The sequence below is a fragment of the Clytia hemisphaerica genome, unplaced genomic scaffold, assembly GCF_902728285.1.
Source record: "Clytia hemisphaerica strain Z4C2 unplaced genomic scaffold, Clytia hemisphaerica genome assembly, whole genome shotgun sequence".
NCBI lineage: Eukaryota > Metazoa > Cnidaria > Hydrozoa > Leptothecata > Clytiidae > Clytia > Clytia hemisphaerica.
The window spans coordinates 253,070-280,969 of NW_027104499.1; the positions used below are offsets into that span (position 1 = coordinate 253,070).

General features: G+C 35.4%; 2 protein-coding genes across 2 annotated transcripts; both read left to right on the plus strand.

Moving 5' to 3' along the window:
* Positions 1-564: 564 nt before the first annotated feature.
* LOC136821716 (nuclear protein localization protein 4 homolog) lies at positions 565-27,555 on the plus strand. Its single transcript, XM_067077924.1, has 17 exons — positions 565-815; positions 9,678-9,761; positions 10,294-10,406; positions 10,703-10,921; positions 19,908-19,956; positions 20,376-20,470; positions 20,943-21,066; positions 21,391-21,477; positions 21,887-22,066; positions 23,122-23,320; positions 23,791-23,828; positions 24,279-24,401; positions 24,666-24,737; positions 25,139-25,240; positions 25,608-25,730; positions 26,384-26,495; positions 26,979-27,555. Exons 1-17 carry the CDS (start codon positions 798-800, stop codon positions 27,137-27,139), a joined length of 1,899 nt encoding a protein of 632 aa, XP_066934025.1. The 5' UTR covers positions 565-797; the 3' UTR covers positions 27,140-27,555.
* Positions 11,318-19,300, plus strand: LOC136821717 (uncharacterized). The gene is made up of 3 exons (XM_067077925.1): positions 11,318-11,336; positions 17,239-17,531; positions 17,746-19,300. The coding sequence occupies exons 2-3, from the start codon at positions 17,246-17,248 to the stop codon at positions 18,753-18,755; spliced, it is 1,296 nt and encodes a 431-aa protein (XP_066934026.1). The 5' UTR covers positions 11,318-11,336; positions 17,239-17,245; the 3' UTR covers positions 18,756-19,300.
* Positions 27,556-27,900: the final 345 nt, after the last annotated feature.

Genomic DNA, 27,900 nt, shown 5'->3' on the forward strand with positions numbered 1-27,900 from the left:
TTTCCTTTATTTTTCTGATATTTATTTTTCTCAAAAATATATATAGGTCAGTACTTTGCAAGTTTATAAACGGAACTCTTAAGTTCCGGCATTGTTCCGGATGATCACAATGCTGACATCATCTGTTTGGAAAATGAAAGTGATTTACATGAATTTCCAACTGTTTTTTTCGGAAAGTGATATTGACTATCCGTAGATCTAACACGATTTTTTTTCCTATCCGTAATTCCGTTTTCAGGGGGTAGTGGGTCATTAACAGTTAGGTAGGGTCAGGGTTGCTAGTAACGGCTTGTCACTGTGCCGGGTGCATACTCGGCGCCTTGGGCCCCGCAGGGTTGCTAGTAACGGCTCGAATTTCAGTCAGGTTAAAAAAGGGGTACTTTTACCCATATTATAATAACATTACCCCCGTCTTTTTTGTCATTCTATAAGTATTTCCAAATTTCGTTATCTGCTGTGCGAGTGTGGCTCAACGGATAACGTGTTGGCTTCCGAATCCGAAGGTCTATCTTTAGTGGTGGTTCGAATCCGACCCGGTGCGATGATTTGATTGGTCGAAAAATGATTGACAGGTATCATAACTTAGTCAGAAATGAGAAACTAAGTCTCAAACAGTCAGTAGAAGCAAAGATACAGAAGAAAGATAGGAAAGGAAAAAGAGTAGAAGGAGTGTTAGATATACGGATAGTAGTTATCACCTACCGTTTTTTTCCTGAGTTTTTGTTGTGTCAGCCAGACGTGAATGACCACATTATTTTTTATTCAAAAAGAGTTGGTGCATCATTCCAAACTGAAAGATGGCTACAAAAAGAAATGTAAGTTTGGTTCCCTTTTTTTGCTTTTCATTTCATTAGCCCAGGCCCAGAAGTGAGAAGAGAAGGGAACCCTTCACAAACACCATTATATTTGTAATCATCAGGGCTGTGAGTCTATTTCAGTAGACTCAAAAACAAGTTTAATATGTACCGTCAACTGCTCTAACTCGGGAGAAAGTTGGTCGAAACATGGGATTGTTGATATCTGGATGTACAGTGAGGCTGGAACATCGATTTTTGAGGATTACGATTTTACCAGCTTTTTAGCGATTTTTGCCTCGCTAACCCAAATCTCGCAACCTCTTTATCTTAAAGGATGATCGAAATTAGAGTTTTTCAGCGTTCCGAAAAAAATGCAAAGCAGAAATTTTTTCATCTTCACAGGATCGATTGTCAACAACAAAGTACATCTTTTGGTCTTTGGGTTTGTTTCTGACGTTTTTTCTTCAAAGAATATCGATCACTTTCCTTTTCCCCTTGAGCGCGCGAGAAAAAAATTATTAGCTCGCATTCTCGCGCGGGCGAACAAAGATGAGGCGGCAAATTGCACTGAGGGTGCTACTTAGTTTCCGCCCTATTTTGCGCCCACCATAGAATGGTCCAAATACGGGGGTATTCTAAATGATAAACGATGTCGTTCTGTAAGTGTTTTATTTTCTGATAGATACAAATAGTATATTGAATACTATTAACTTATTTATTTTAATATTTTTGAGCCCAAATTTAAATATCTGGTTAAATAAAAAACAAATGACAGCAGTTCTGTTTTTCCCTCAAACCCCCGGGAAAAGTTTTTTTGCCGACTTAGCTATTTTACAAATTTCGGAAAAGAACTCCCATAGGAATTCCGATTCATAACCCGATTGGTTCATTTCAGAACGGCTTCAAGAAAGTCATAATGACAGATAATTTTAAAAGTTTCTCTGAGTAAATGTGTGTAATTTATTGATGTTGATGGCTTGTTGATTCTTTAAAGAAAAAAGATAACAGGTATAGCTTTTTCTAATCCTGGAATATCGAGGTTCCAGCTACACTGATGTATTTTTACTTACTGTTATTAAGGGGTCACTCACAAATCGATTTTAGGTTAGAAGAAGAACGTCAATTGACGTATATTATATGGGTGGGTGGGTTAAAGGTTGTTGATGTTTTTCAGAAACATCGATTGATTTTTCATTCCATGCCAAACTTCTCGCCATGTTTCTGTTTGATCGCTTCGTTTGTTTTGAAAACCAAAATAAACAGCCCGATGTTTATGTCTTTTCTTTGTTTGAGGAGGACCCTGCTGATGCACCGGACTGTCCGGTGTATTTGTCCGGTGGCAAAAAGTATCCTTTCACTACACCGGACGCAATAAGTCCGGTGTCAGTCACATAGTGTGCACCCCCCCCAGAATAGTGGGGGGGGGGTTTTGTTGATTTGGGTCGAAAATTTTCAGGTGGGATTTGGGGTTTTCCAGGTTTTAGGTGGGAGAAACAAGTTAAGGTGGGAGTTAATTTCTTTAGGTCATTTTTTTCTTCTTCATTTTCATCTTCATTTTTAGAATGGTTTTAAAGATTTTTTAATTCAAAATTTTCCAATCACTAATATCTTTCCAATGATACCAAATTTGTAAAGATTGAAGAATTCCTTCAAAAACTATATAGGTAAAAGAAAAAAGAGTGCACACTTATTGTGAACAGACTTTAATCATGCATAACTTTTAGATTCAACCCGGGGTGAAAAAGAAATTGTGTATACATGTAAAAATGTGCAAAAATTTGCAAAAAAAATCCTTAAAAAAATTTTCACTCCGGTCCTCAGGACCGGGGTGAAATCAACCCCGGGGTGAGTTCAACCCGCTTAAAAACGACTTCACCCCGCCGAAATACGTGTATACAGAAACAGTGTTTTCTTTATAGACCGGAGTGAATTTCACCCCGGGGTGAAATATGTTTTCATTTCACACCGGGGTGAATTTCACCCCGGCTACGTGTAACCACCGCCTTAGTATATTTTTTTTCTTTTTAGCTGGGATCTGGGAGTCTGGACTGAAGGTGGGAATTTTAGGATAAGGTGGGACCTGAATTTTCAGGTGGGACCTGGAACCCCCTTGCACACTATGGTCAGTCCGGTGTTGCATACAGGGAATTTTGGACGCCGGACATTTATGATTACGCAACGGACTGGTCATGTCCGGTGTTTTGATTACTCTGGTGGAAAAAAGCATCCTTCTCCGACACCGGACATCTGACTTCCTTAAGTCCGGCGGTGTAGAGATGGTCTGGTTGTAAAAAAGTTCTCATTTTACACTGGACTTTCGTGTGTGCGTCGACAGAGCCCTTTTGTTCTTTTGTTTGACGGCCCAAACGGCCCTTCAATTTTTGCAGATGGCTGTTCTTACTGTCGCTACACATACTACGGAGATAATTAATAACGGGAATTTTGTGAACAAGTTTAGAAATTATCTCCGTTTCTTTTTTCTTTTTTTAATATAAACTATGCGAGCCGTAGTGAAAATCAAGATGGCTGACGGAACAGAGCGATGAAGGCAGTTTTTATCGATTTTCGGGGATATCAAGGTGTGTGTTTGACGTTTTTGGGTGTGGGTGGGTGGGTCAGCTTTTAAAACGTCAATTGACGTTCTTTTAACCTAAAATAAATTTGTGAGTGACCCCTAAATCCCAGACGATACTATCTAATCGAATGTTCGATTGTTGTGATCGAAGCCAGACGGTACTAATCAAACGTTCGATTGTGATTGAAGTAATCAATAATGATTGATAACAATCGAAGGTGATCAGTGACCACTTATCGATTTTATCGGTGATCAAATACTCACTCAACTCCAAATTATGGCATTTTTACAAAATGGTGGGCGAAATGGGTGGGAAATAAGGAGGTCAATCTTTATGGCGGGTCTTCTTTTTGTGCTTTGGTTTTAGGTCAGTTTTTTTGGTTTTTCTTAAAGATATATCATAGTAATTGGTTATCTAAGCAATCAATTGGTTATCGAAGTTGTCAAAGTTATCGAAAGTAATCGTTGAAGGTTTGTTAAGAAAGTGATCGAAGACTCAAAAAAAATTTGAAATTTTGGTACTCAAATTCGATTGTTAATCGATAAATCGTCGTTCAATTGCTTCGATCATTATCGATTACTTCGATAATCGAATTTATCGATTAGTATCGTCTGGTCGAAGTAATCAATAATGATCGATAATAATCGAAGGTGATCAGTAATAATCAAAGGTGATCAGTGACCACTGATCGATTCTATCGGTGATCGAATACTCACTCAACTCCAAACCATTGCATTTTATTTGACCATTTTCAATTTGTTCGATCGTTTCGATTACTGTTCGATTACTTTCAATCACTTTCGATCATGTTGAATACCGTCGATTATGTCGGATATGTTTCCTGTAGCAAAGCGCCCAATGAAATATGAGACTGAGTTTATTTCGTCCAATAAAAACACGGGATTTACGTGTGAAAACCACTTTCGCTTTCTCCGACCAATCAGAATGCGCGATATGTGTTATTTGAGAAAACCCTGGGCGAACACACTCAAGATGGCGGGGAAGTATTGAAGGTGGTTCTTACGGCTTCTTTTTGTGGTTTGGTTTTAAGTCAATGTTTTTGGTTTTTCCAAGGTATCTATGTAATCAACTGGTTATCAAAGAAATCAATAGTTATCGAAGTAATCAATTAGTTATCGAAGTTATCGAAAGTAATCAATAACAATCAAAGTACTTGAACGGTTATCGAGTCTTTGAACGGGTTTACCGTCGCATTGGAAAGAATATTTGATGCGGCAAAAGTTCATTATTCATTATTTTTCAATACACATCGGCCCGAACCTTCAGTGTAAAGAAAGTTGCCTTTTTGCCACTTTTACCCATTGAAAACAAAAAACCTTTGGATATTTAGACTCCCAAAACATTGTAGAGTCTTTTGATTATCAAACTAAGAGAAAAATAAAAAGTTTTAACCTTTAAATCTAATCATATTTCCTTCGTGTTTAAACTTTCACAAAGTCATGTTCCCTCATGCGCCACCATCTTGAATTTAGAATTAGAAGCATGTCAGAAACTAGAACCGAGTTTACAATAAAAACGCACGATTCACATAGGAAAACCACTTTCGTTTTCTCCAACCAATCAGAATGCCAATGTGAGTTATTGTGGAACAGCTGCAATGGAAGGACTTCAAAATCAATCAGCGGGCCGAGAGGGCGCAAAAAAGTCGACGATCGGCGTTTTGATTGGTCTTTGGAAAAAAATTATGTAATGGCGTAACAATTTGTCCGCCGGATTAAGTAAAAGTCGGGCTACTTTGTTCTGTCCATGCGGGAATGCGCCCGCTCCCTTGTGGAGACAGACCTTTACTCAGTTATGTTGTGGATCATCGTCGATCGAAAACCAAAAGTGACTTTAAAGAAGGTTGTGAATGTGAAAGGAGATTGCAGATACTGGAACTGGAAATATTTCTGGAAAAAAAAAATAATGAACTTTTATTAAAATAATGAACTTTTTTGAGTGGCAGCTCGGGGGCATGCGGGCGGTCGACGGTAAACCCGTTCTGACTTTCAAGCAAAAAAAATGTGCCGCAAAACTTCTAGAAAGAGAATCATGAAAAAATAACCTGGTGCTTTTTAATGAAATTAACAAAAACTATGAGAAATTACCTAAAATTTGAGCCATAGATGAGAACCTTGAGAACTAATTTGAAGAACAAATTCCCAAGAAAAAGATTTACAGCGACGGGAGACGGAACCAACCTAGATCTGCGCACTGCAGAATAGGCTATTTGCCGGAAATTTTGCCAGACCTCAAACACTGACCCATTTACATGTGCGGAATTGTTTTTACTTTAGCGTATAAACAAGGCCTTAAAAATCGAAGTGATATCTCGGGAATAGGCTGCACGCATCCCCTCTGATATGATTTGATATAGGGGATGCGTATTGTCTAAAATATTTCTGTCCCAACTTACCCCCGTCTTTTCTTTTTTCTTTTTTGATTATGCGTCATAGCAATACAATGACTTCTTTTTTTCTTTGTTCAATGAATGAAAATTGATAATTATGAAAACAACAGCACAATGACTTCCTTTTTTTCTTTCTTTGATTGGATGTGACGAAATTATGTAAATTTTTTAGCTTCAAATTTCCTAGTGTGACTAACTGTCCTTGTTGTTGCAAATACATCCTGTAGGTGACTGATGTTGTTTTTTCTGAAAGCTTGATTTCCTAGTGTGACTAACTGACTTCTTCTGTTATTCATATATCACAAAAAAAGATATGTCTAAAAAAGCTGCATCCGACAAAATTAATTAACCATTAGCGTCATCTTTTAATGTCTTGTTCAAGGGGCTTTTATCTAACAGGCTGTGCGATGAGATGAATATATGTCAGCAAGAACCTGGTTTCTTAGTTGATGTAAGCAAACTTGAATCGCTCAATAAAATTTAACGCATAGAAAATACAAGAGAGAAATTTTCAATACGCTGTTCATTATCTGAAATCAAATGACTTTGGAGGTTCGGTAAAATGGTGGCTGAATTGCCATCCCATGTTTTGTCAGATAATAGTCCCAAGTTAGAGTAGTTGACAGTAGCTTATTTTCTTGCTAGACTCACTCGATCTAAAGATCTATAAAGTTTCACTTTTTTACAGGTTTGAATTAAAGGCAACCCTGCTGAGACACCAGACTGCCCAGTGTTTTGTCCGGTGCCTTAAAGTATCATTAAATTCATTATTAACTCATTTGCTGAGTAGGTGGTGACTGGGGAACAATCCCACAATCCTGAGATTGTAAGGCAAATGCGCTACCCACCTGAGCTACCCAGCCAATTAAATAAACCCAGCTACAAACAATTCTACAAAAAGAACATATTGAAAATTTTATACAACACAAAAGCAGAATGTTTTGTGTAGACAACTATGCAATTAGTAGGGGGCCAAGCCTGGGGTTTTGCAACATCTTTTTTTACGACCTAACCATTTTTAGTCTATATTTTTGAGAGGGAGGACGGGGATTAGGCCCAGGAAAACTTTTTGTGACCAAAATAGTGACGTCTTAGGCAAAACTGCTGTTGTGCACGGAAATAAACTGACAAAGTTTGGAACTTCGATTGAAGTGAATAATACGATTGTTCAAACTGAAAATTAAAAGTAATGACAAAACTAAGTGACAAAATATTAAACGAAAAAATATTAAACGAAAAATATACAAGAAAATTGAACAGAAATTGACTTAAATTTTGAGAAAATCGATAAAAAACAACGTGTATCGTGAAAATCGCACAAGAAATATCATGAAAATATAGCAAAATGAAATCTAACTGAAATTTATTAAAAATAATCTAAGTCCAGACACCTGGGCCAAATGGGCTGATGAGCAGAAAAACACAGAGAGGCAAAAGGCAGAAAACAACATACCAGGTAGCCAGTATGTTGAAACTGTGAAAGACTGTGCACAAAAGTTGAGAAGTTGATAGAATTTGATTTGATTAAAGTTTAGACCAAAAACTGACTAAGTCTGAAACTCCATATTGATGCAACCACACACAACGCTTCTCATAGCTTGATTGATGATTCATGAAAATCGAGAGAAAAATACGCGTACTTGAACAAAAATTGAAAATACTAGAATTGCCTAAGTGTGAATAAACTAATTATATGACAAAAATGATACAAAAGAACTTAAATTGACCGCGTAAAATTAATTGTCAAGAGACATTGAATAAAGAAATGGCGTGAGACCAAAACTAAAGACTGAAATGAAAGACACAAAAGACACTGACATGAAGGGACGCACAAGACACTGAGTGAAATTAAATTTTTTGTCCATTTTCTTACATGAATCAAAATCGCATGGTTTGACATGCACAACAACTGCAAGAGAAAATAAGTGGTAGGAAAATAGCGGATTTTCAAAAATCAAAATAAACGAAAATGATTGGTTTTATCTGAAAGAGCATGAAATTCTGAGCAAAAAAATGTATTACAACAGCTCTCTGACTGAAACACACAAAGAAATACTGTCGCTTGAAGTTCAAAAACATCTGACGTCAGTACGATCAAGACAAGATTTGACGTCAAATCGCAGTAGAGCTGACAGTTAGTTGGTCTTAAAGCAACTGTATTTCTTTGTGTGTTTTAGTCAGAGAGTTGTTGTAATACATTCTTTTGCTCAGAATTTCATGCTCTATCAGATGGTATCAAAAAGATGTCACGGAACCCCAGGCTTGGCCCCCTGCTAAATACAAATTTTCAAATATTAACAAAATATGAATTTGGTTTTCTCCTCTCTTTGACCAACCATAAGAAAACAAGGGTATAGCCAGGTATATATAGCTTTTTTAATGTTTACAATCCCTACACAAAAAAGGATAGAAAAAATCCCAAGCATAGAATATCTCCTAAATTTAAGGGATCTAGCCTGGAAATAAACAAAAAAGCTTCTAAATGGACCAAATAAATGCGCTGAAAAGGAAAGGGAAAAATCAAAAAATTCAAAAGATACTACCCTGAAATATATACACTAGGAAATATTACCAACAATGTAATGACCAATATGTATATGTCCCAAAAATGGGACTAAAGGTACAAGGGACTGATAAATGGAAAGACTGTATGTCATGAAATGTCATGAAATAATATTTTGTTTTAAATAAGTTTTGTACAGTTAATTTTGGTTTTTGTTCTATTAGGCAAACCCAAAAAATATTTTTGTTTCTGGTCCACTGGCTGGGTGAAATTTTTTTTTTTCACACATTCTCTAGCAAAGGGCAGAAAGGAATTGAGGAGAGGACCCTTTTGAAAGAAGTCTTCCAAAACCTGTACCTTTAAAGTTTATGTTATTGAAAAAGATGAACCTTTGTTTGAAAGACATTGCTGATTACGGTTTCCTTACATAAGTTAAACTAGTACTGGTATCAAATTACTGCTTTTTTAATTCAAAAAAGACCATTTTTTAAACTTCTATGAGTACTTCAAAAAATTGTGTAAATGAGTTTTGCTATTGAAATTCAGAAAATAAATTTTGCGACAGGCCAAGAGAGTTTTTCCTTTGTCACCTGGTGGATCGCAAACGAAAATGTTTTTCAGGTTTGCCTAACAAAAAATGTCTAGGTAATTTCCTTTGTTTCATTTCTTTTAAATCCTTTTGTAATCAACTCAACATCGTACAGTCTGAGTCAGTTTATAGCCTGACAGCATGGAGTTGAGCATAGTTCGTGGGCCCAATGTACGTAGTAGGTGGAAATTTGTTAGATTTTTTTAGGTCCTTTGACTTTTTTAGTCAAACCACTTGATATACGTATTTTCGGAAAGCAAAGGGGTAGGGGAATCAAAATAACATGGGTGGGTGCCAATTTTCTTCCGGACACTTTGGTACGTTTTTCGGACAAATATGACAGTCTCAGGCAAAAATCATAGGGTCAAAATTTAATGAAAATTTTATCTTGAGAAAAAAGAGATCTGTTGTATATTTTTGGAAAGCTCTCAAAAAATTAAGATTAGAGATGTATTGTGAGTATAGGTGATTTCTGTACCTAGATATTGACGATTTTTTATTTTTGATCACATTTTTACTTAATAACGTGTGCTTTTGGGAAAATATAAATCTCAAAATATCATCCCTCTATTAAAAGTTTGTGATTCCATTTGAAAATTATCGAAAATTACTACCATTTGAAAAGTAACGTACACTGTAAGGTGTGAGAAGGGGTCCTTGAAAATACTTGTGTGCCAAAAGGGTCACAAATTTGCTGTTTTTTTAGAGAGAGCCTTGATGATAACATTTATCTTCAGAAAGAAAGTCATAGAAGTAATTAGCCTACAGAAATTTATGTTACGCTTTTATATATGTCATTTAGATGATTTTACGGATTCAAACACCTGAAGGGATGAAGCGAATTCAAGTTGGTGGAGCTGATACTGTTAATACACTATATGAAAAGGTAAAATTTATATTATTTTGAAATGGATATTTGTTCAATTTGCTACTCTTGTCCCCTCTCCCTGTCGACTTTATTTAAACTTTCCGATATTAATAGCAGTGAAAGACAGAAACAGGGGACTTCAGTGTGCTCAAGCGCTAAGCAGTCCAAGCCCCCTGGCTCAAAAGTTTCTGGTGCTACTTCTGCCACTTGGGTAAGCAAAGCATCAGCTAGTAATAGATCAGGGAGCACATTCAATCTTTTGCCCTATTCTGTAGTTGTCAAGGACATTTCTACTCTTCCATTCCACTCATACATTTTTTCTTTTTCTTACATTCTTTTACTCTTAACCAACAAAAAAAGACCGAGCAAACCTCGTCCAATGGAATGTCAAGTGGTTCTGAAAGATTGTCTGAAATCACGTACTAATTCTGACTTGGATGAGTTTAATAGGCAAATGTGGAGAGGCTCAGCAATATTTGACCAACTCATTGTAGCTAGTACCTTAGTACATCATATAACTCAATTTGAAAACATCTCACCAATCTTTCAGGTCCAATCTTTTCTAAAACTCCAAACGAATGGCTGGTCCATTTACAAAGACAGAGGCTTGAACGACGAATTGAGTAAAAGCTCCAGGAAAACATTGAAAGGCCTTCAACTGAAGTAAGTGAATTCTCTAGCTCTCCCAAGGGAGTAACTACTACATGGTTTGTTGATTCTGTGCAATACCTGTTTTGCTAAAAATCATTCCTCCCAATTAAGGCACTGTGGGTGGAAAAGGTTCGAAGTAGATATTAACAACAATCAACCCTCTATCTATTACATTTGTTATTAAATAAGTTTTGTAAATATGGTTACAGACAAAGGAAGAAAATGCAAATAACCATAAAAGAAAATTGTTTGTTCAATATGCACAAATAGATCACGTTCCATTTTGTTCTTCTCTTGTTTGTTAATAGTCATGGTGATGTTATTTACATGAAAGAAACCGGCCATTTTGTATCCAGCAGTCCTACCTCTATGGACGATCGACCCTCATCCAGTCAAAGCACTGACTCGACAACAGTGCAAACAGAGAAAGAAGACAACACTTCAAAACTGGATGTTGTAGAAGACGAAATCGATGTCTTACTATCGCATCAATCAGGTCTCATCAAACGAGATCGGCATCCTCTTCTGTACGTCCTTTAGTCCTACCTTCCTTTATATAGCACCGCCTTTGATCTAAAATCAAGAACGCTATCAACATCTCACCAAAAAACGAGGCTTATTATTGCGCCCGTCAAGGGCGCCTTAATGAGAAGTAGCTAGGCAAGATCTCACGATTTTTTTTTACGGAATTACAGACTCGATTATTCATATGAAAACTCGATTGTTCATGCTTTTAATTTCAAATTCTTTTGCTACGGATAAATGTTAACTGAGACAAGCGGGAGTCTCGATGATGTTATCTGGTTAACTGAGGTAAGTTCACTGGTTAATTGAGGCAAGTCGAACTCCATTTCCACAATTTGACCACAAGATCCTTCCTTTTTGGAAAGTAGATGGGAAAGTAGATTGTTGGTTTCTAGAAGAATCTTGTCAATCTAAGTGGTAAGAAATATTTAATGACTTGAAATAATGTAAATGATGATTGCACTGTTTTTTCAAGGCTTCATTTCATGAAAAATAATTCTCATTAAGGGTTTCAGCTTGCCTTGAAAATTTCCTGACTTCTCATTTCATAGGGTTTGAGCTTGCTTTACTAAAAACTTTTTGCAACACTTGACAAAGTCGTTTATAAAAGCCTACTTTTACATCTAACTTCTGCTTTCTCATTAAGGGTCTGAGGTTGCCTCATAAATTTGCAAAAGTTTGAACAAAAATTTAAATTTTTCACTTTTTTGAAGTCTAAATACAATGAGGCCAAAAAAATCGGTTTAAAGTAATGAAAGGCAAGTTATGAACTGCTCTGTTACCTCATCAGTGAAATTTCACTTCTTGAATTCTATAAGGCATTTTACTGATGCATATTCCTGTGCTGTTGACTCTTTTCTGGAAGTTTGGATTGCTTGTATTGGTAATTTACGAGGTGTTCATAACACAAACTGTAATGAATTTTTTGAGCGAATGTCATGGGTTAATAATCATTATAAAGCAATTAAACATGATTTTGAAATTGGTAGTATATCTTTTGACACAGCCACGAGAAATCTTATTCGTGTCCGTGAACATATTTGGACTTACTTGAGGAGGAAGTGTGTGTCATTAGCTCGAATGAATTGTGATGCTGTGTTCTCTGAAATTTTTAGATTGGTAGTTTTTGATTCATTTCCAACAAATATGAAAGATATTTTTATATGTACTTTCACATATCGAGGTGAATGTTCCAATTCTAACTGCTTAAGACCTGGTTTTAAAACATGTGAGGTATTTGTACATTTTATTTCTTCTAGAATGCTTAATCAGTTACCTGATTGGGAAACTATTTTGATTCATCAAAATGAAATTCATTCCTTTCAATGTGAATTTTGCAATGAAGGCCAATGCATTGTTTCAGACACACAAATCACTTCACCCTCTTGCCTTTTTATTGAATTCAGTGCTAATGAAATGTCCATTGAAAGGTTAAAGGAAGATTTATTATTTGGTGATAACATTTACAAATTACGCGCTATGGTGAAGAGTCGCAATGCACACTTTTCATCTGCTGTTTCTGGAAATAATAAATGGGAACTCATTGACGACTTAAATGATGAAATCTTTTCATTCACATCATTATATGATCTTTATAATCTTTTTCCTGAGGGCTGGTTTTTTTTTGTTTACATTAAATCAACATCATGTTTTGTCAATACTGAATGTTTCAATGCATCGTTAAGAAATGACCATAACTATACTGAATGTTTCAACGCGCCGTTAAGAAATGACCATAACTATTGTTCTCATGAATTTCTAAATAGTAATGAAAATGGCCATGAACAAAATTTTCACAACAGCACTAAAAATGATGTAGCATACAATGAAAATTTTCAGCAGCAACAAAAAAGTGAAAACATTCAAACAGATTTTGTGTCTTCGAATAATGAAAAATTTCAAACAGGTTCTGGATCTTCATCTGCTACAAAACATCCACAAAATCCACCTGAAAACTTAATTCATGCTCAAAAGTTTCATGATTCTCTTAAAATGACAATTAAACAATGCAAAGTTTGTTTTGAAGCTTGGCCTTTGAAGAACAGTAGCAAAAAACTAAATGATGAAAACTATAAATGTACAAGATGCACAAGGGATAAGGGTTCACCAAAAAAATTTAGCCGAGAAAACAGGATGATTCCTAGTGTTGTGCCTCCAGAATTACAAAGTTTAACGCAGTGTGAGGAAATGTTGATCTCGCGTGCACTTCCAATAATGTCAGTTTACACAAAGCCAGGCGGTGGGTATTTTGGATATAAAGGTCATGTTATAACCTTACCACATAACGTTCAATACATTGCTTCAACCCTTCCAAACTTAACAAAAGATTTACCTATCATAAAACTGAATGACCATCCTAATAGCAGGCAATTTCATGTGAGGCGAGTAAAAGTTCTTGAAGCTTTAATTTGGCTTATTGAAAATAATCCCCATTACAGTACTATTCAAATTGATTATGACAGAATTAGTAATTTGCCTGCAGATGGGTATTTAGACATTGAAAGTTTAAAAGTAGAATACCCATCTGAAAGAATTGATGAAGGTCCTGAAATGGAAATTCCAGAAAAAGAGAATATTGAAAGTACCAGCTTCTTTCCTAGCAACATAGCTATGCCCACCGAGAAGGAACGTTTGAACAATACTCTTGATGAAATAACATTGGAGATAAATCAGAACGAGCCAATTAATGAGTTTAATACACCTAATTTTGGAACATTAGCCTTTCCTACTCTCTTTCCAACTGGGGAAGGTGACCTGTTTTTAAATGACACAATTAGGAATGTGGCTGATAATGAATTGGAATCTCTCTCTCAAAAATTAAAGCATCTTATAAAATTTGCCGAGGAAAAGAATGGTAAATGGCATTATCGCTTTGCTTCACATCCTCGTTTTGCTTACTGGGCTTACAATATTTTGTACCGAAGAAGAATTCTTTCGCAAGGTTCTTACTATATAAAGCAAAACCCAGGAGATGCAAACTTAACAATGGATGATCTAAGGGAAATGGCATCAGAAAACAATTATAATCTTTTGATGAATAAAATTATTTACTGTGCTAAAAATATTGGGGGTTCTAACAGTTTCTGGCAACAGCAAAAAAATAATTTGAAAGCTACAATCACTCAGGTTGGAGCGCCCACTATTTTTTGGACGCTTTCTTGTGCTGAATTCCACTGGCCTGACCTACACTATCTTTTGTCTCAAACTGATGTATTAGAGCTTTCCAGTAATGAGATAAGAGAGAATGTTATAATGAATCATCACTTAGTTGACTGGTATTTTACTGAGCGGGTTGAATCATTTGTTAAAAATTGGCTATATGAAAATTTGAAGGCAAAATGGCATTGGTTTCGATATGAATTTGCTATTAATCGAGGGGCTATACACTGTCATGGTGTTGCAAAATTAAGTGATGATCCTGGTCTGTGTGAATTGTCTAAAGAAGCAGTTAAGGGTTACAAATCTCAAATTCTTTTAAATGAAAATTGTAAGGGACTTGATATAGATACTCTCAGGGCTAATGTAGTTAATGGTCTAGCTGCTGAAAAGGCCATCTGTCAATATCATGACTTTCTTCTCACAACAATGAATCCTACTGATCCAAATGAATGGGTTAAGCCATCAATTCATCCTTGTAAAGTTAAGTTTGAAGATGCAATGAAGAATGTTGATGATGATTATGTAGATCTTGTTAATTCAATTCAGCGTCACACAAAATGTAATTCTGGATATTGTTTGAGACATGATAAATTTGGCAATCAATTTTGTAGATTCAAATTTCCATTTGAGCTAGCAGGAAATACAAGTATTGAATATCAAAAACTTGAAAAGTCAGATGATTATAGAGCCATTGTCAAAAGTAAAAGGAATGATAGCCGTATAAACAAGCACCAACAATTTATGATCCAAACATGGCGTGCTAATTGTGATATTCAATTGATCATAGATTATCATGCCTGTGTGGAATATCTAGCAAAATATGCCTCCAAAGCTGAAAAAATGTCAGCTATTTCCAAAGATAGCTTTACTTCTATTGTATCCAAAGTCAATGATGACTGCAATATACAGTCCATTATTAAAAGGCTGATGATGAAAAGTGTTGGATGTCGGGACATGGGTGTTCAAGAAGTGATGCACAATATACTTTCACTAAAATTGTGCAGTTCCTCGTTTCAAGTGTTTACTGTTTCTTTAGATGGATCTAGAAAATTTAAAGTGCAAGAAAATGAAATTACAACTGAAATGTCCTACTTAGATTGCTATGCAAACCGAATGAATCTTAAACCAGAATGTGCTCGTTTGAACTTTTTAAATTTTTGTGCAAGTTATGTGGTAGTTAAGGAGAAGATTTCTAAAAGAAAAAAGGTTGTCGTTGTTAAAACATTTCCAACTTTTAGCGCAAACCCACAAGGAAAAAATTATGGTTCGTACTGTAAGTATCAGCTGCTAAAGTACAAAATATGGTTTGATTTCCCTTCAAATGCGTGGAATCGTTTAGAAGAAAGCGATGAAAATTTTGTTCAACAGTGGCTAGAATTTCTTCAAAGTACAGAGGCTAGAGATTCTTTCCCAGGCTGGGAAAGTGAGATAGCTAATGCTGAACAGTATGTCTCTGATTTAGATGATTTTGTTGAAACTTCAGGGCAAGGATTTGAAAAAGAAGAATGGATGTACTTTGCTGAACTACGTAGTCAGAAAAATCAAAATGAAACTTTTTCCTGTGGTGTAACTGAGGAATATCTTAGAACATTTCTCTCTCTCTATTCTAGTGAACAAATTTTGGCAATGCCTTTTTGGCTTGAAAGAATGAAAAGTGAATTTGAAATTCCAGATAGACAATCAACGTTCATATTTGAAAGAAACAGTTTAAATGATGAACAAATGCTGGCTTTTCGTATTGTTGAAAACAATTTCAATAGTCCTTCCCCTAAACAATTAAAGATGATATTGACTGGTCAAGGGGGTTCAGGGAAAAGTTATTTGATTGGTGGTTTGAGAAATTTACTTGGTAGGTCATGTGTTGTACTTTCCTATTTTGGTATTGCTGCTTTTAATGTTCAAGGTCAAACTCTTCACAGTTTTTTTCAACTACCAATACATGGAAAAAATACAGGAATATTGAAAGGAAATAGTTTAGCCAAACTTCAGCATAAAATCACAGACATCAAGTGTGTCATAATTGATGAATATTCGGTAATTGGTCAAAAAATGATGGGTTGTATTGATAGCAGGTGTCGGCAGGCGACAGGTTTACAAAATGAATTGTTTGGTGGGTTGTCTGTAATTTTAACTGGGGATGTTGCACAATTGCCCCCTGTTACTGACAAAGCATTGTATTTTCCATTCCCAAAAGATGATTTAAGCTTACAAGGCTATTTTGCTTATATGTCATTTGATTTAGTTGTTATGCTGAAACATAATGTAAGAGCATCTTCTGACATCCAGTATAACAGTCTGCTTTCACGTTTGAGGAATGGAGATAATACTAAAGAGGATTGGGAGTTGCTCAGAACTCGAAATTTAAACAATTTTCCAGATGATTTTGTCAGTGGCTTTTCTCCGAATCTTGCTTATACTAATGATGTGGTAGCAGAAATTAATTACAAGAAATTAAAAGAGATGGGTTCCCCTTTACTTACAATAAATGCAAAACACAATTGTTCCAAAGCAAAATCAATATCAAGTGTGGACTTAGGACTAGAACCTGTATTGAATATTTGTGAGGGTGCTAGGGTAATGTTAACTAGAAACTTGTGGACTGAAGCTGGACTTTGTAATGGCTCAATGGGCTATGTTAAGCACATCATTTATAAAGAATCCGAATTACCACCAATTCTGCCAATAGCTGTAATAGTTGAGTTTGAAAATTATTCAGGGCCTACTTTTGATCTTAGATTTCCAGATTGTGTTCCAGTTGTACCTGTTACTTCAGAAATAATTGAAAGGTCAACCTCCTTGGAAAGAATTCAGATACCTTTGAAATTGAGTTGGGCTATTTCAATTCATAAATCTCAAGGACTAACTTTAAATAAAGCTATTGTTGATATAGGTAACACAGAAAAAGTTTGTGGGCTTGCATATGTTGCATTATCTCGTTTAAAAAAATTGGAAAACGTTTTGGTAAAACCCTTTTCATTTGAAAGATTAAAAGCGGTAAAGCAATCTAAACTTTATGAAATGAGGCAAGCAGAACAAGATAGGCTTGAGCAATTACAAATAATAACAAAAGAACACTATCAAAACTTGACAACCAGCTAATTTTGTAAATGATTTATTGTATATATTGTAAATTTATGTATAACCTTTGTTTAATTGTCAGATACGATATGGTTAGTCCAAAGACTAGTGATATGGAATCGACTTCTCTTGCTGATTTGGAATCTACCTGTACCAATGAATCTACAAATCCATTAGGTAGTTTGGAAAATACTCCAACAAAAGCCACCGCAAAGTCATCGTTTCTGAACACCGCTCTTGAATTTGACACTCCTACTAAAGCCACTAAAAGGTCATTGTTACTGAATGTCACTCCTTCAAAAACTCCACCTGCTACCCCTTCAAAGGATTTGGCAGCCACTCCAACTTCTTCGGAATCGGATCGTGAAAAACAAGGTACTAATTTCTTATATTTAAAGTTTAATGCTTTGTGCTCAATGATGTTCATTCAATCAATTTGATTTTTGTTCTTTGTGAATTCTGAAGAAAAATTATTAACTACACTTGATTGTACATTTTCACTTAGCCATCATTCACATGAATTTTCCCATGGCACCAAAATAACTTCACTTCTTTTTATAAGTAAAATATACTATTTTTCTATTTTCAGATCTTCTTGGATACGTGGTGGAGATCGGTGATGAATGCACAAGCAAAAGTGATAAGAAGAATATTTATTTCGACATTGATTTCCAAAGATCCTCAACTGTCACCTCAAAAATCAGGATCATGAAGTCCAAAAAGTATGATCTTGGATATTTTAACAACCTTGTGACGAAAAAGCTACCCGTTTACCTCCAGGCACTTTCACCAACAAAGAATGGAAAAATCTTTTTTAATGAACTTCTGGGCAGTAGTGCTACTCTGCTTCATGAAAATTTGCCATTTGACCATTCCGTATTCACTTCTATTTCTGTAAGCGACATATTAAACGAAGAGCCAGATGGAACATTTACCGTGAAAGGTCAAATCAAGTGGATTGGTGAAGCACGTTCTATAATGAGAAATGGTTACAACAAATCTGTGCGTCATGCGAAATTGGTGGATCAAGCTGGAGATGCAATCAACATATCTATTTGGGGTGGACTTATTGAGAAAGCTGTCACCATGAAAACTTTCAAGTTCACAAAAGTAGCTGTCTCGCACTTTAGAGGAGTTAATTTGACGACCACATGGGATTCAGATCTAACTGAAGACAGTGATGAGGATGGTGTAAGCTATGCATGGGAGAACATTCCTATTAATGAAAACAAATCTATGTGCTGCCCAACTGTATTAGCTGCCAAAGTTGAGCAGTATTTCATCTGTATATTCTGCAAGAAGAAACTAGAAAGACCTTCCAATAGCAAGATTTCTAAAGTTTCATGTGGGCCGTGCGAACGTTCTATGCCCATAAAAAGGTGCAAACTTGCCACCATCTGCGAAATAACCTTTGATTATGCACACAACCAAACTACCTTAACGGCCTTTAATGATGTGGTTGTCAACTTTTTTGGTGAGAATCTAAATGTTGATCAGTTAGAGGATTGTATATTACAGATGGATCAAGTTGACATTTTCTACGACAAAAGGAGAGTTATACAAAAGTTACAAAATCATGATGACTCCAAGGACATCTAAAGGTTCACTCACAAAATCATGTCATTACTTTGTTTTTGATAATGGCATATTGTATTGTTTTATTGTCTTTTAGAGGGAAAGTTTGTTACTATTAAAGACTTGTTATTTTAAACCATATTTTTGGACTTTTTTTGTTACTATTAAAGACTTGTTATTTTAAAGCATATTTTTGGACTTTTTTTGTTACTATTAAAGACTTGTTATTTTAAACCATATTTTTGGACTTTTTTTGGACAATTCAGCCATGTATTTCATCGAGAATTATTAGAAAAAGGAACCTCATTTGGTAAACACTATATATGCATTCGCTTTGAGGGACTATATGAACCCTTTTTGATAGCACTTTATTTTCTTTTGAAAAAACATTTTTTAGCCATTTTAGTTTGTAGGAACATTGATTTATAAGACCATTTATAGATAGGAAAAAATTTTAACTCTGTATATTTTATTGACAAAGGAAACCTTTTGTAAATAACAGTTTTTATTTTGTCAACACAAACTCATTTCATTAAAGTTGCTAATTCGAAGATAAAAAGTTTTCATAGGATGAAAATCTTCAATTTCTTTTCTTATTCATTCCTCTAAGATTTCAAATAATATGAAAAAGGAATTTCTTGGTTGTGAATTTCTAAAACATTTGTGTCCTAGCCTTACATACTTAGCCTAAGGTAATTATTTTTATCACAGTATTCACTAGCAGAGGTTTCGTTCGTATTAATTCCTATTTAGTCTTAAAATGATGTCCTAAAAAGCACCCAAAACTTTGGAAATCATACATCCTATTTGTTAAAACCTCTACTATGCCGGCCTAAGCAAAGTTTTGAATCAAAAGTTGTTTTGACATTTTAACATTTTATTTGAAACATTCGAATCCCGTGTTACACATTTCCGATAATAGTATCCCGGAATACATAGGAACGGGCGCACCATAGCCTTGGCTATTAGCTAGTTAGACTTTGATAAGCTTACTGTTGACGTAGCCCTGAAAATCTATTGACCACCACAGTGCTAAGGATATATTATCTGTAGCCCTTCTCTTTTCCCGTTTGTTTAGTTTTAAGCCACTGCTCCCATCGTTGCATGTTCAACAGAAACAGCCATTTATAGAGAGAGACCTGCAACATAACAATTTTTCCATTCCTTTTTTTCAAGATGCCGGCACGGTAAACAAGGACAATGTTTAAATTGTGCGCCACTGGAAGTAAGTAACAACATTTTTTACAAGTTTGCTTTCTTAAGAAGGAAAAAAGAACTCTGATGTACTTCTGGCCGTAGGGCTGTAGGTTTAATTTCCCAATATTTCTCAATGATTATTTCATTTCTCTCTCTTTTTTGAAAATCTAACAACCCACTCACGTGCATCATACGTCACAAATTTTGTTGCCATGGTTATATAAGGGAATTTTTAATTGTCTATTATTCGGTATAGAAAAAGTAAACAACTATGAATTACATATTTTTGGAATCGTGTTAATGAGCTCTTTAAGAATATAATCATAAGTTTCATTGAAAATCACACATATTAATTCCCCTTTAAACAGGTTAATAACATCGCTCAATCAAACCAATATTCTATTTTACCCTCAAAATGATAGATGTACCCAATCTTTCTCTTTTCAGCCTTACAACGAAGACTACCTCAAAAGTTTGAAACCACCTGCAAAGCATCTCTCATTTCACGCATACTTGAAGAAAATGAAATCTGGCGTCGCAAAGTAAAATAATCTTCTATTTCTTCATTTTATTCACGTGTGACTTTTTTCATAACTGCCTGCTTGTCATGCGATTTCCAATCAATAATGTTTGTCTAAACATGGTATAGTTAAACCCGATTGGTATTAATTCATCTAAGGGCGACTACTCAACCTCTTTAATAGTGTATTAGCCTGCTCTTTTAAAGCTTTATTTATCACGGGTGGCCAGGACGCCATCAGAATATGAGATTATCCATTTTTAAGAAGTTACCTTCGTCCAACTACAAATATTATTGACTTATATATTTATCTGTATTCGAAAAGTGTCTTAATGTTCTGTCTTTAGATGGAAACCAGTCACAGAGTCACAAAACTCATAGTAATGGACCTGTAAACTTTTAACTTTGAACCTGCTGTTAAAAGCATTGAGATTTTTTGCCGCGCACATGATTAGGATCATGAAATCTAAACTTATTTTACTTTCTTTTATCAGAGGCAAATATATATCGTTAGAAGACGTAAATTGCAAAATCAAACCAGGCTGTACGGAGCATCCACCCTGGCCTAAAGGAATTTGCACCAAATGCCAGCCTGGCGCTGTCATGCTAAATAGACAGGTTTGATTGGTTCAAAATATACATGCATGCTTTTTTAAACCTTCTTTTTTAACCAAGAATGGGACCATTCCATTTTATATCCATACAGGGGGGTGGACGAACCTTTCCAGAGGGTAATCCGAGAAAAGTTTTAGTTCGTCCTCCCTCACTTAAAGGTATGAAAAGAATCTTTCCAAGGGTATTTTTGCTAATTTTGCCTTTTTCCAGGGCGTATCCACATATTTTCAATAATTTTTTTTTTGAAAAGGTTCGTCCACACCCTCTGTATATTTAATGAAACAGCCCATTGTTCTACATTACTACATTTCTTAATTTTATCTACAGACATACAGACATGTGGACAATATCATGTTCGAAAATCCTGTCATCATGGATCGATTTTTGAATTACTGGCGAAAGACAGGAGGGCAGGTATGCTCATAGTTCTTTGTTGCCATAACCATAAAAAAATCAGCAAATCTTGATTGAAAACATCTTGACTCAAACACTCACCATTCTTTCAAATACACCCTTACTGATTAAGATAGTTAAAAAGATTTCTTTCATCTCCAGTTGAATGATAAAACCCTGTTCTGGTCCTAAAATTTATATATTTAACTTCAAAGCGTTCTGAATTAATGTGCAGGTGTAGACATATCATGTAATCTTAGAAAGAAAACATTCGAAATTGTCAAACAATCAACTGACGAAACGTACGCTGTTTGGTTTTGATGATTCGATTTGAAAGTTGCAAATGTTCTTGCAAGATCAGTGTTCTCATCATAGCCATTCAGATCTCACTTTTTAAAAACTCTCAAATCAAATTTTTATTCTGTTTCAGAGGATAGGTATATTATATGGTAAATACGAGAAACACGAGAACGTTCCTTTGGGCATCCGAGCGACAGTAGCTGCCATTTATGAACCTCCTCAAGACAGTAATAAAGATCGTATTCAACTCCTCCCCAACCCACAACAAGAGAGTGTTGATATACTGGCATCTTACTTCGGTCTCAAACAGGTGAATAGAGAATTATTTAAGGTCCTTGATTATTTTTTGGTCCAATTGTATTATTTACACGTTTAACCCTTTGCTGTGCGCTCAGCCTCTAAGGAGACTGGTAACGAAAATACAAGGAAAATTCTTTTCGACGGCGGTATCAATTACCCAATGTAGGAGTGCTTGTGAAAAATGTAAGATACTCTTGCATTGAGGTGTTAAATTAACGTCGAATTGACACCTTAATGGAGGGTTTTGAAAAGAATAAGGCCCTACCTTTTAATTCAAAAGGGGCCTAAATCCATTTTGGTCATTTTGAGAAAATCGCAATTAAAGTTTTTCCTTGATTCTGAAGCCATTTTTAATGGTAAAGCTTTGAAGTAAATGTTTTCTGAAAGCCATAGCTATAAGTTGATTTTCTAATGAAAAGGCATTCGTTTGGAAAGTAGATATTTTTGTACGTAACAGGTGCAACTTAGTAAATCTTGCAGAATGGACTTAGGCCTTTTTTGAATTAAAGATGAATTTTGAAAAATGTGTGAGGGTTAATTTCTGCCTTTTAAAGTTCAAAACCTGCACATATGACATTCCAAAATAAAGCCACTTACACCTAGATTCAAGATAAAGAAAAAAGACAATCTTAGTAAAATAAAGAAAAACCCAATTAAACTTTTTAGGAAGCATGGACTTAGGCCCATTTGCAATTCAATTGGACTTAAGCCTCTTCAAAACTTAACAAACTTATTTTTGTGGACTTAGGCCCTTTTATTGTAAAAAGATGATGGGCTTAGGCCTCTTTTGATTTAAACATCACTTTTATCAGAGCTTCAGTACGAAACTTTCAGCCTTTTTAACTTTAAAAACTACTTGTTATGTACATCAAAAGAAAGCAAACGAGCCAGAGATTGAGAAAAACCAAAGATCTCAAATTTCATAAAAATGGACTTAGGCCCCTTTTGAACTGGGGGGTACTTGGACTTAGGCCCCTTTTGAATTAAGGTAGCGAAGGGTTCCTGTTTGATCTGCTTTCATTTTCCAACTGAAAGAAAACTTGCTCTCTCTTCACTTACCACTAGGTTGGATGGATAGTTACCGACCTAATACCGGACACCGAGAAAGCCGGACTGGTCAAACACTTACGTCACGCCAAAACACATTTCCTGAGCGCACAGGAATGCATGATGGCGGCCGACTATCAAAACAAACATCCCAATCCTTCCAAGGAGTCCAAAACGGGCCGCTTTGGTTCGAAATTCGTCACTGTCGTTGTGTCAGGTAAACCTCATTCTTCAATGATAAACTCAAACCAAAAAATTCAACTTTTGATTTCTTCACGAGCTTCAAAAATGGTAGAATTTCAAGGCGTGCGTCAGGACAGGTACGAGCTGTGAGGCCTCAAAAGATTTACAGTGTGAAATTCGAATTTAGCGCTGTTCTCACTTACTAAAATAAAAACCAAATTTCGGAACTTGCGTTTTCTCTAAGAAAGTGTGACCACTGAAAGAAAAACAGAATTGTGTTTTCAACCGTCATTAGGATCTGGGAAATTCAAATTCTCAGCTGTAACCATGCTATATATTTCGCCATCAGTATATAAAATAAGAAATCATAGCATGGATCTCCAGGCTAGTCTCAAAATTGATTTTTCCTAAAGGTTTTTATAAAAAATGACTCTTGATGTTAGTCTTACTCAGGACGGGCTAGATTTATTGTTTGGCTACGATTCTTTTTGTTTGTTTTACCAGGTGACGAAGAACAACACATTCACTACGAGGGATGGCAGGTATGTAGTTGTTACAAAGCCGACATAGGATCGGCTGGTGATCACAAATATCATATTCCTTCACACACTCGATAGGATAACTGCTCACAGATTTCCCGTGAAAGTGTCTCCAGTTTTATGGTCGGCCAGTCCGCCATGTTGATTTCTGTTTTACACTAGATTATCGAACATTCGAATTTCAAAACATCCGAATCTCGCTGTTGACGACCAGATTAGACTAAAATATTACAGACTAATTATCTTAGCTAAACAGCTGGACATCCTTTTACGTGGGAAGCCCGATCCAGTCAGTAGTTAGAGACCAGTGGTGGCGACGAGCCATTGGTGCGCTATGAATTACATTCGTAATTCTAGTAAACCGGCGAACTGAATCTTCTTTTGGTTTGTTGATGTAGTATAATTAGTTTTTAAAATAACTAGTTTAAAAAACTTCCGTTCTCCAACCTCTAGGTATCGAACCAATGCATGGCGTTAGTACGTGACGAATGTCTTGTTCCCACGGTCGACGATTCAGCCCTGGGTTACATCAAAGAGTCTTCCAGTGAACAGTTTGTACCTGATGTTTTCTATAAAGTGAGTATTTGGTTTAAAGCTCAATCGATGTGTGCCGAATGTATAATCAGCTGTTTTCTTGCAGCAAAGATTTGACATTCATTCAGACCTGAGCATTAAAATTGATAACAGTTTTATGAATATATATTTAAGTTATATTCGAAGCATACTCAATTTGAAGCGATGCTCATATTAGTTGAGCCAAACTTCAGATGTTCCTATGTTTTTTTTTGAAAAATCAATTTCGATTTAGCAAAACATTGAAGCAGTTTCATTTTTACGCAGGTCAAAGATGAATACGGAAATGAAGTGACGAAGATTGGTCGACCCATGCCCATCGAATACTTTCTCATCGAGGTACTGTTTTTTCAATCAGACTTACCATATATAGTCCTTGGATGGTCTTTAAACGTTTTTCATGTTTTGTCAAGTTACGTAACTTCTTCCATCATGCATCAAACAGCGTGAAATTACGTAACTTAATAAAACACAATAGATCAGAACTAAAATGCTCACCGTAAATGATTTGAGAATTAATACAGTATATAAAGTCATCTGTCATTGAATATTTATAAGTACTTATGTGGAATTTGAATGTTGGAAGTTTTCTACTCAATTTGCCATCGTTATAGTTAAATCACCCTCCGTATGGAACCTACTTGTCTTGAAAGATTGTCCTACTTATATTCCCCTTATATTCCTTTATAGAAAAAGGATATCTGGATAAGTTTCTAAATTTTTGTTAAATTTATTTCTAGGTACCAGCGGGCTTCCCAATGGAACCGCAATCCACTTTCATTTCAAGCGACCCAACAAATTTATTTCCCATCGAAAACAGAACGCAAATGTTGGAAAACCAGGTAAAATGGAAAGAAAATTCTTCGATTGGCAATATTTGAAGGCATATAATAACCCTTCTCTCATCTCATGTTTTTCGAAAATGTTTCTTCATTTATTCATACGTCGAGGCTTCTTCCACGTGAATATTATCTTCACCAAGATTTTGCTGGCATTGTTGCAGATAATTCCGTGAAATAGATTGTTGATAAAATTCATCTTCAAAACTCGAACACGCACGGGGAACGCAAATTTGTTAAGGAAATTTATGGAGTTAAGGAGTAATGTTTATAATGCATGGTTACTGGACAATTACTAGTTACAGCGGACAGTAAAACTTGTTCTAGATAAGGAGACTTAACTGTAGTTCATCTTTGACTTCTTTTTTAGAATTTCGAGACATTAACGCAACATTTGAATCGTTTGAAATCAAGTGACGTGAATCTGTTGGAACATTTCTTAGATTTTCATTTTCTTCTCTTCATCATGACCAACGAATTCATATCCATAAGGGTGAGTTTACACTTTGTATTTGACCAACGAATTCATATCCATAAGGGTGAGTTTACACTTTATGTTCCCTTGAATGAATTCCAGGGCGGTTTTTCTTGTTAACTTCTCTTAGATTTGCGATAAGTAATAGTTATCGGCAGTTGCAAGTACAATATGAGAAATCTTTTACGAATTGCGAGATTTTTCTAAAGGCTCGGGAAGTATACGGAAAATCCAGAACGAGTGAAATATTTCCATATTGTACGAGCAAATATCTGATAACTGGTTTATTGGTGACCCAAAAAATGCACTTTTTTTGTTGGAAAAAAGCACAGGGCACTTTGGTGTAGCAAAGTGACGTTAGATTGCTGCTACCGCTGTATATGTAAAGTACAAGATATATTGTCCTGTTTTTAACCAATCAGATTGCAGACATTTTTTGGATTGCCGATAAAAATACAGACCCAAAGTAATTTATGCTCATCTGGTTCTGAATGATACAATACTTGCTGAAAAGGACATAAAATTAGTAAACTAGTAGGTTTGGGGAGGAGTCTACGTCGCTTACGGGAGGGGGTAGATGTTTCTAGTTGAGTTCAGTGAATTTTGAGGTCCACAGGATTGATTCTTTAAGTAAGTTGCTTTTCACATTGGCCCTCTATCTTCAATTGTAGCACAAAATGAGCGATCTATGTAAAGCATTAAAACAAAGAGATCAAATGTTGTTTCATCAATGGTTGGAATCTGACGAATGGAAAACCGTTGAAACTATGGTACAAACTCACGGTAAGGTCTACAAGAGTTGACTTCTCAACCTCAGTTAATCTAGAATCTGAAAATGTCTGTCTGTCTGTCTGTGTATCCGCCAAAAGAATTAGGGGCATCCTGAAATTTGGTACACTCGTTCTTTGGGTGAACATCTGGGGGTATTTTTTTCAATTTTCTAAAACTGTAATTTTCTAAAGGCTTGGGTACTAATCTTTTGGTTTATTTTGCCTATGAATAATTTGAAGCTACTGAAGTTGAGCCCAGTACGTTGCGCATGTTCGGCTTTTTATTTTGGATAGTCCAAATGAAAGTTTCCATCAAATTTACATTTTGACGCAGTGCACTCTACTTTGATGGGATTCATTTGCGCGGGGATTACTTTTCGCGGATTTCCTAATGGAATTTTGAAAAGGTCTTATCTGCGAAATTTTTTTGTAATTAAATTCCAAAAAAATGTTAAAAGAACACTCTTTTCATTTTCCACTTTTGTTTCCCTTTCAGCGCCCATGGCAACGGACAGCCCGATGGACGGAAGTGATGCTGTTCCCATGGAAACAGACAATAGTGTGGCTATTACTGGTTGGACGTGTCCGCATTGCACTTTTATCAACAAAAATCCAACTTCAGACACATGTGATATGTGCACACTACCAAAAAGTTAATTACTTTGAATTAGACTTTGTGGCATATTTTTTACAATCTGACTTCTCTTCAAATCGCTGCTCTTTAGATTTTTAAAAGAAAAAAAAATTTAACTGAGATTTTGTTTTCTTCCGAAACTTTGCAATCTTTTATACATCATTGGGTCTTTGGCAGAAAATTTCATCCCAACTCAAGAAATGGGAGTTTGTTTTCAAGAGTCAGCAACAATTCTAACAGCTTTGCGATAATTTTGCTGCACTTGATTTTTGTTGGTTTGTTGGCCTGCGTTTTGTTAGCAAGTAGGAATTAGTGTGTTTTCAATTGTTCAATTTTTGTTGATTTTTCGTAAAATAGTAGGACCAATATCAATAATTTTTTATAAGAACTTTAAATATTTATTAAGTTTTATTTTGAAAATATCAAAAAAGATTCTCAACATTTTTGGACGATTCTACTTAATCTTCAGTTCAAGATATGTTCTGTATTTGCTACATGGATAATCTGATACCTTTCATTAAAACTTTGCAAGCAGTTTGTCTGAAGAGAATGTCCAAAAAAAATTCTTTTGACATGGCAATTTTACAGGTTTTCGTAACAAGAAATATGGAGCTAGGTTTATAAAAAATTATAAAGATTGATATGAACTATGAGGATTTCAGTACCGTTTTTTATTTCGGGCACACTGACTGTTCCATCCTTATTTTCATCCTCAGTATTTTACTTTTGGGAAATGCATAGAACTTCCTTTGATGCTTCTTTGATACATGTCGTGTTTAGATGA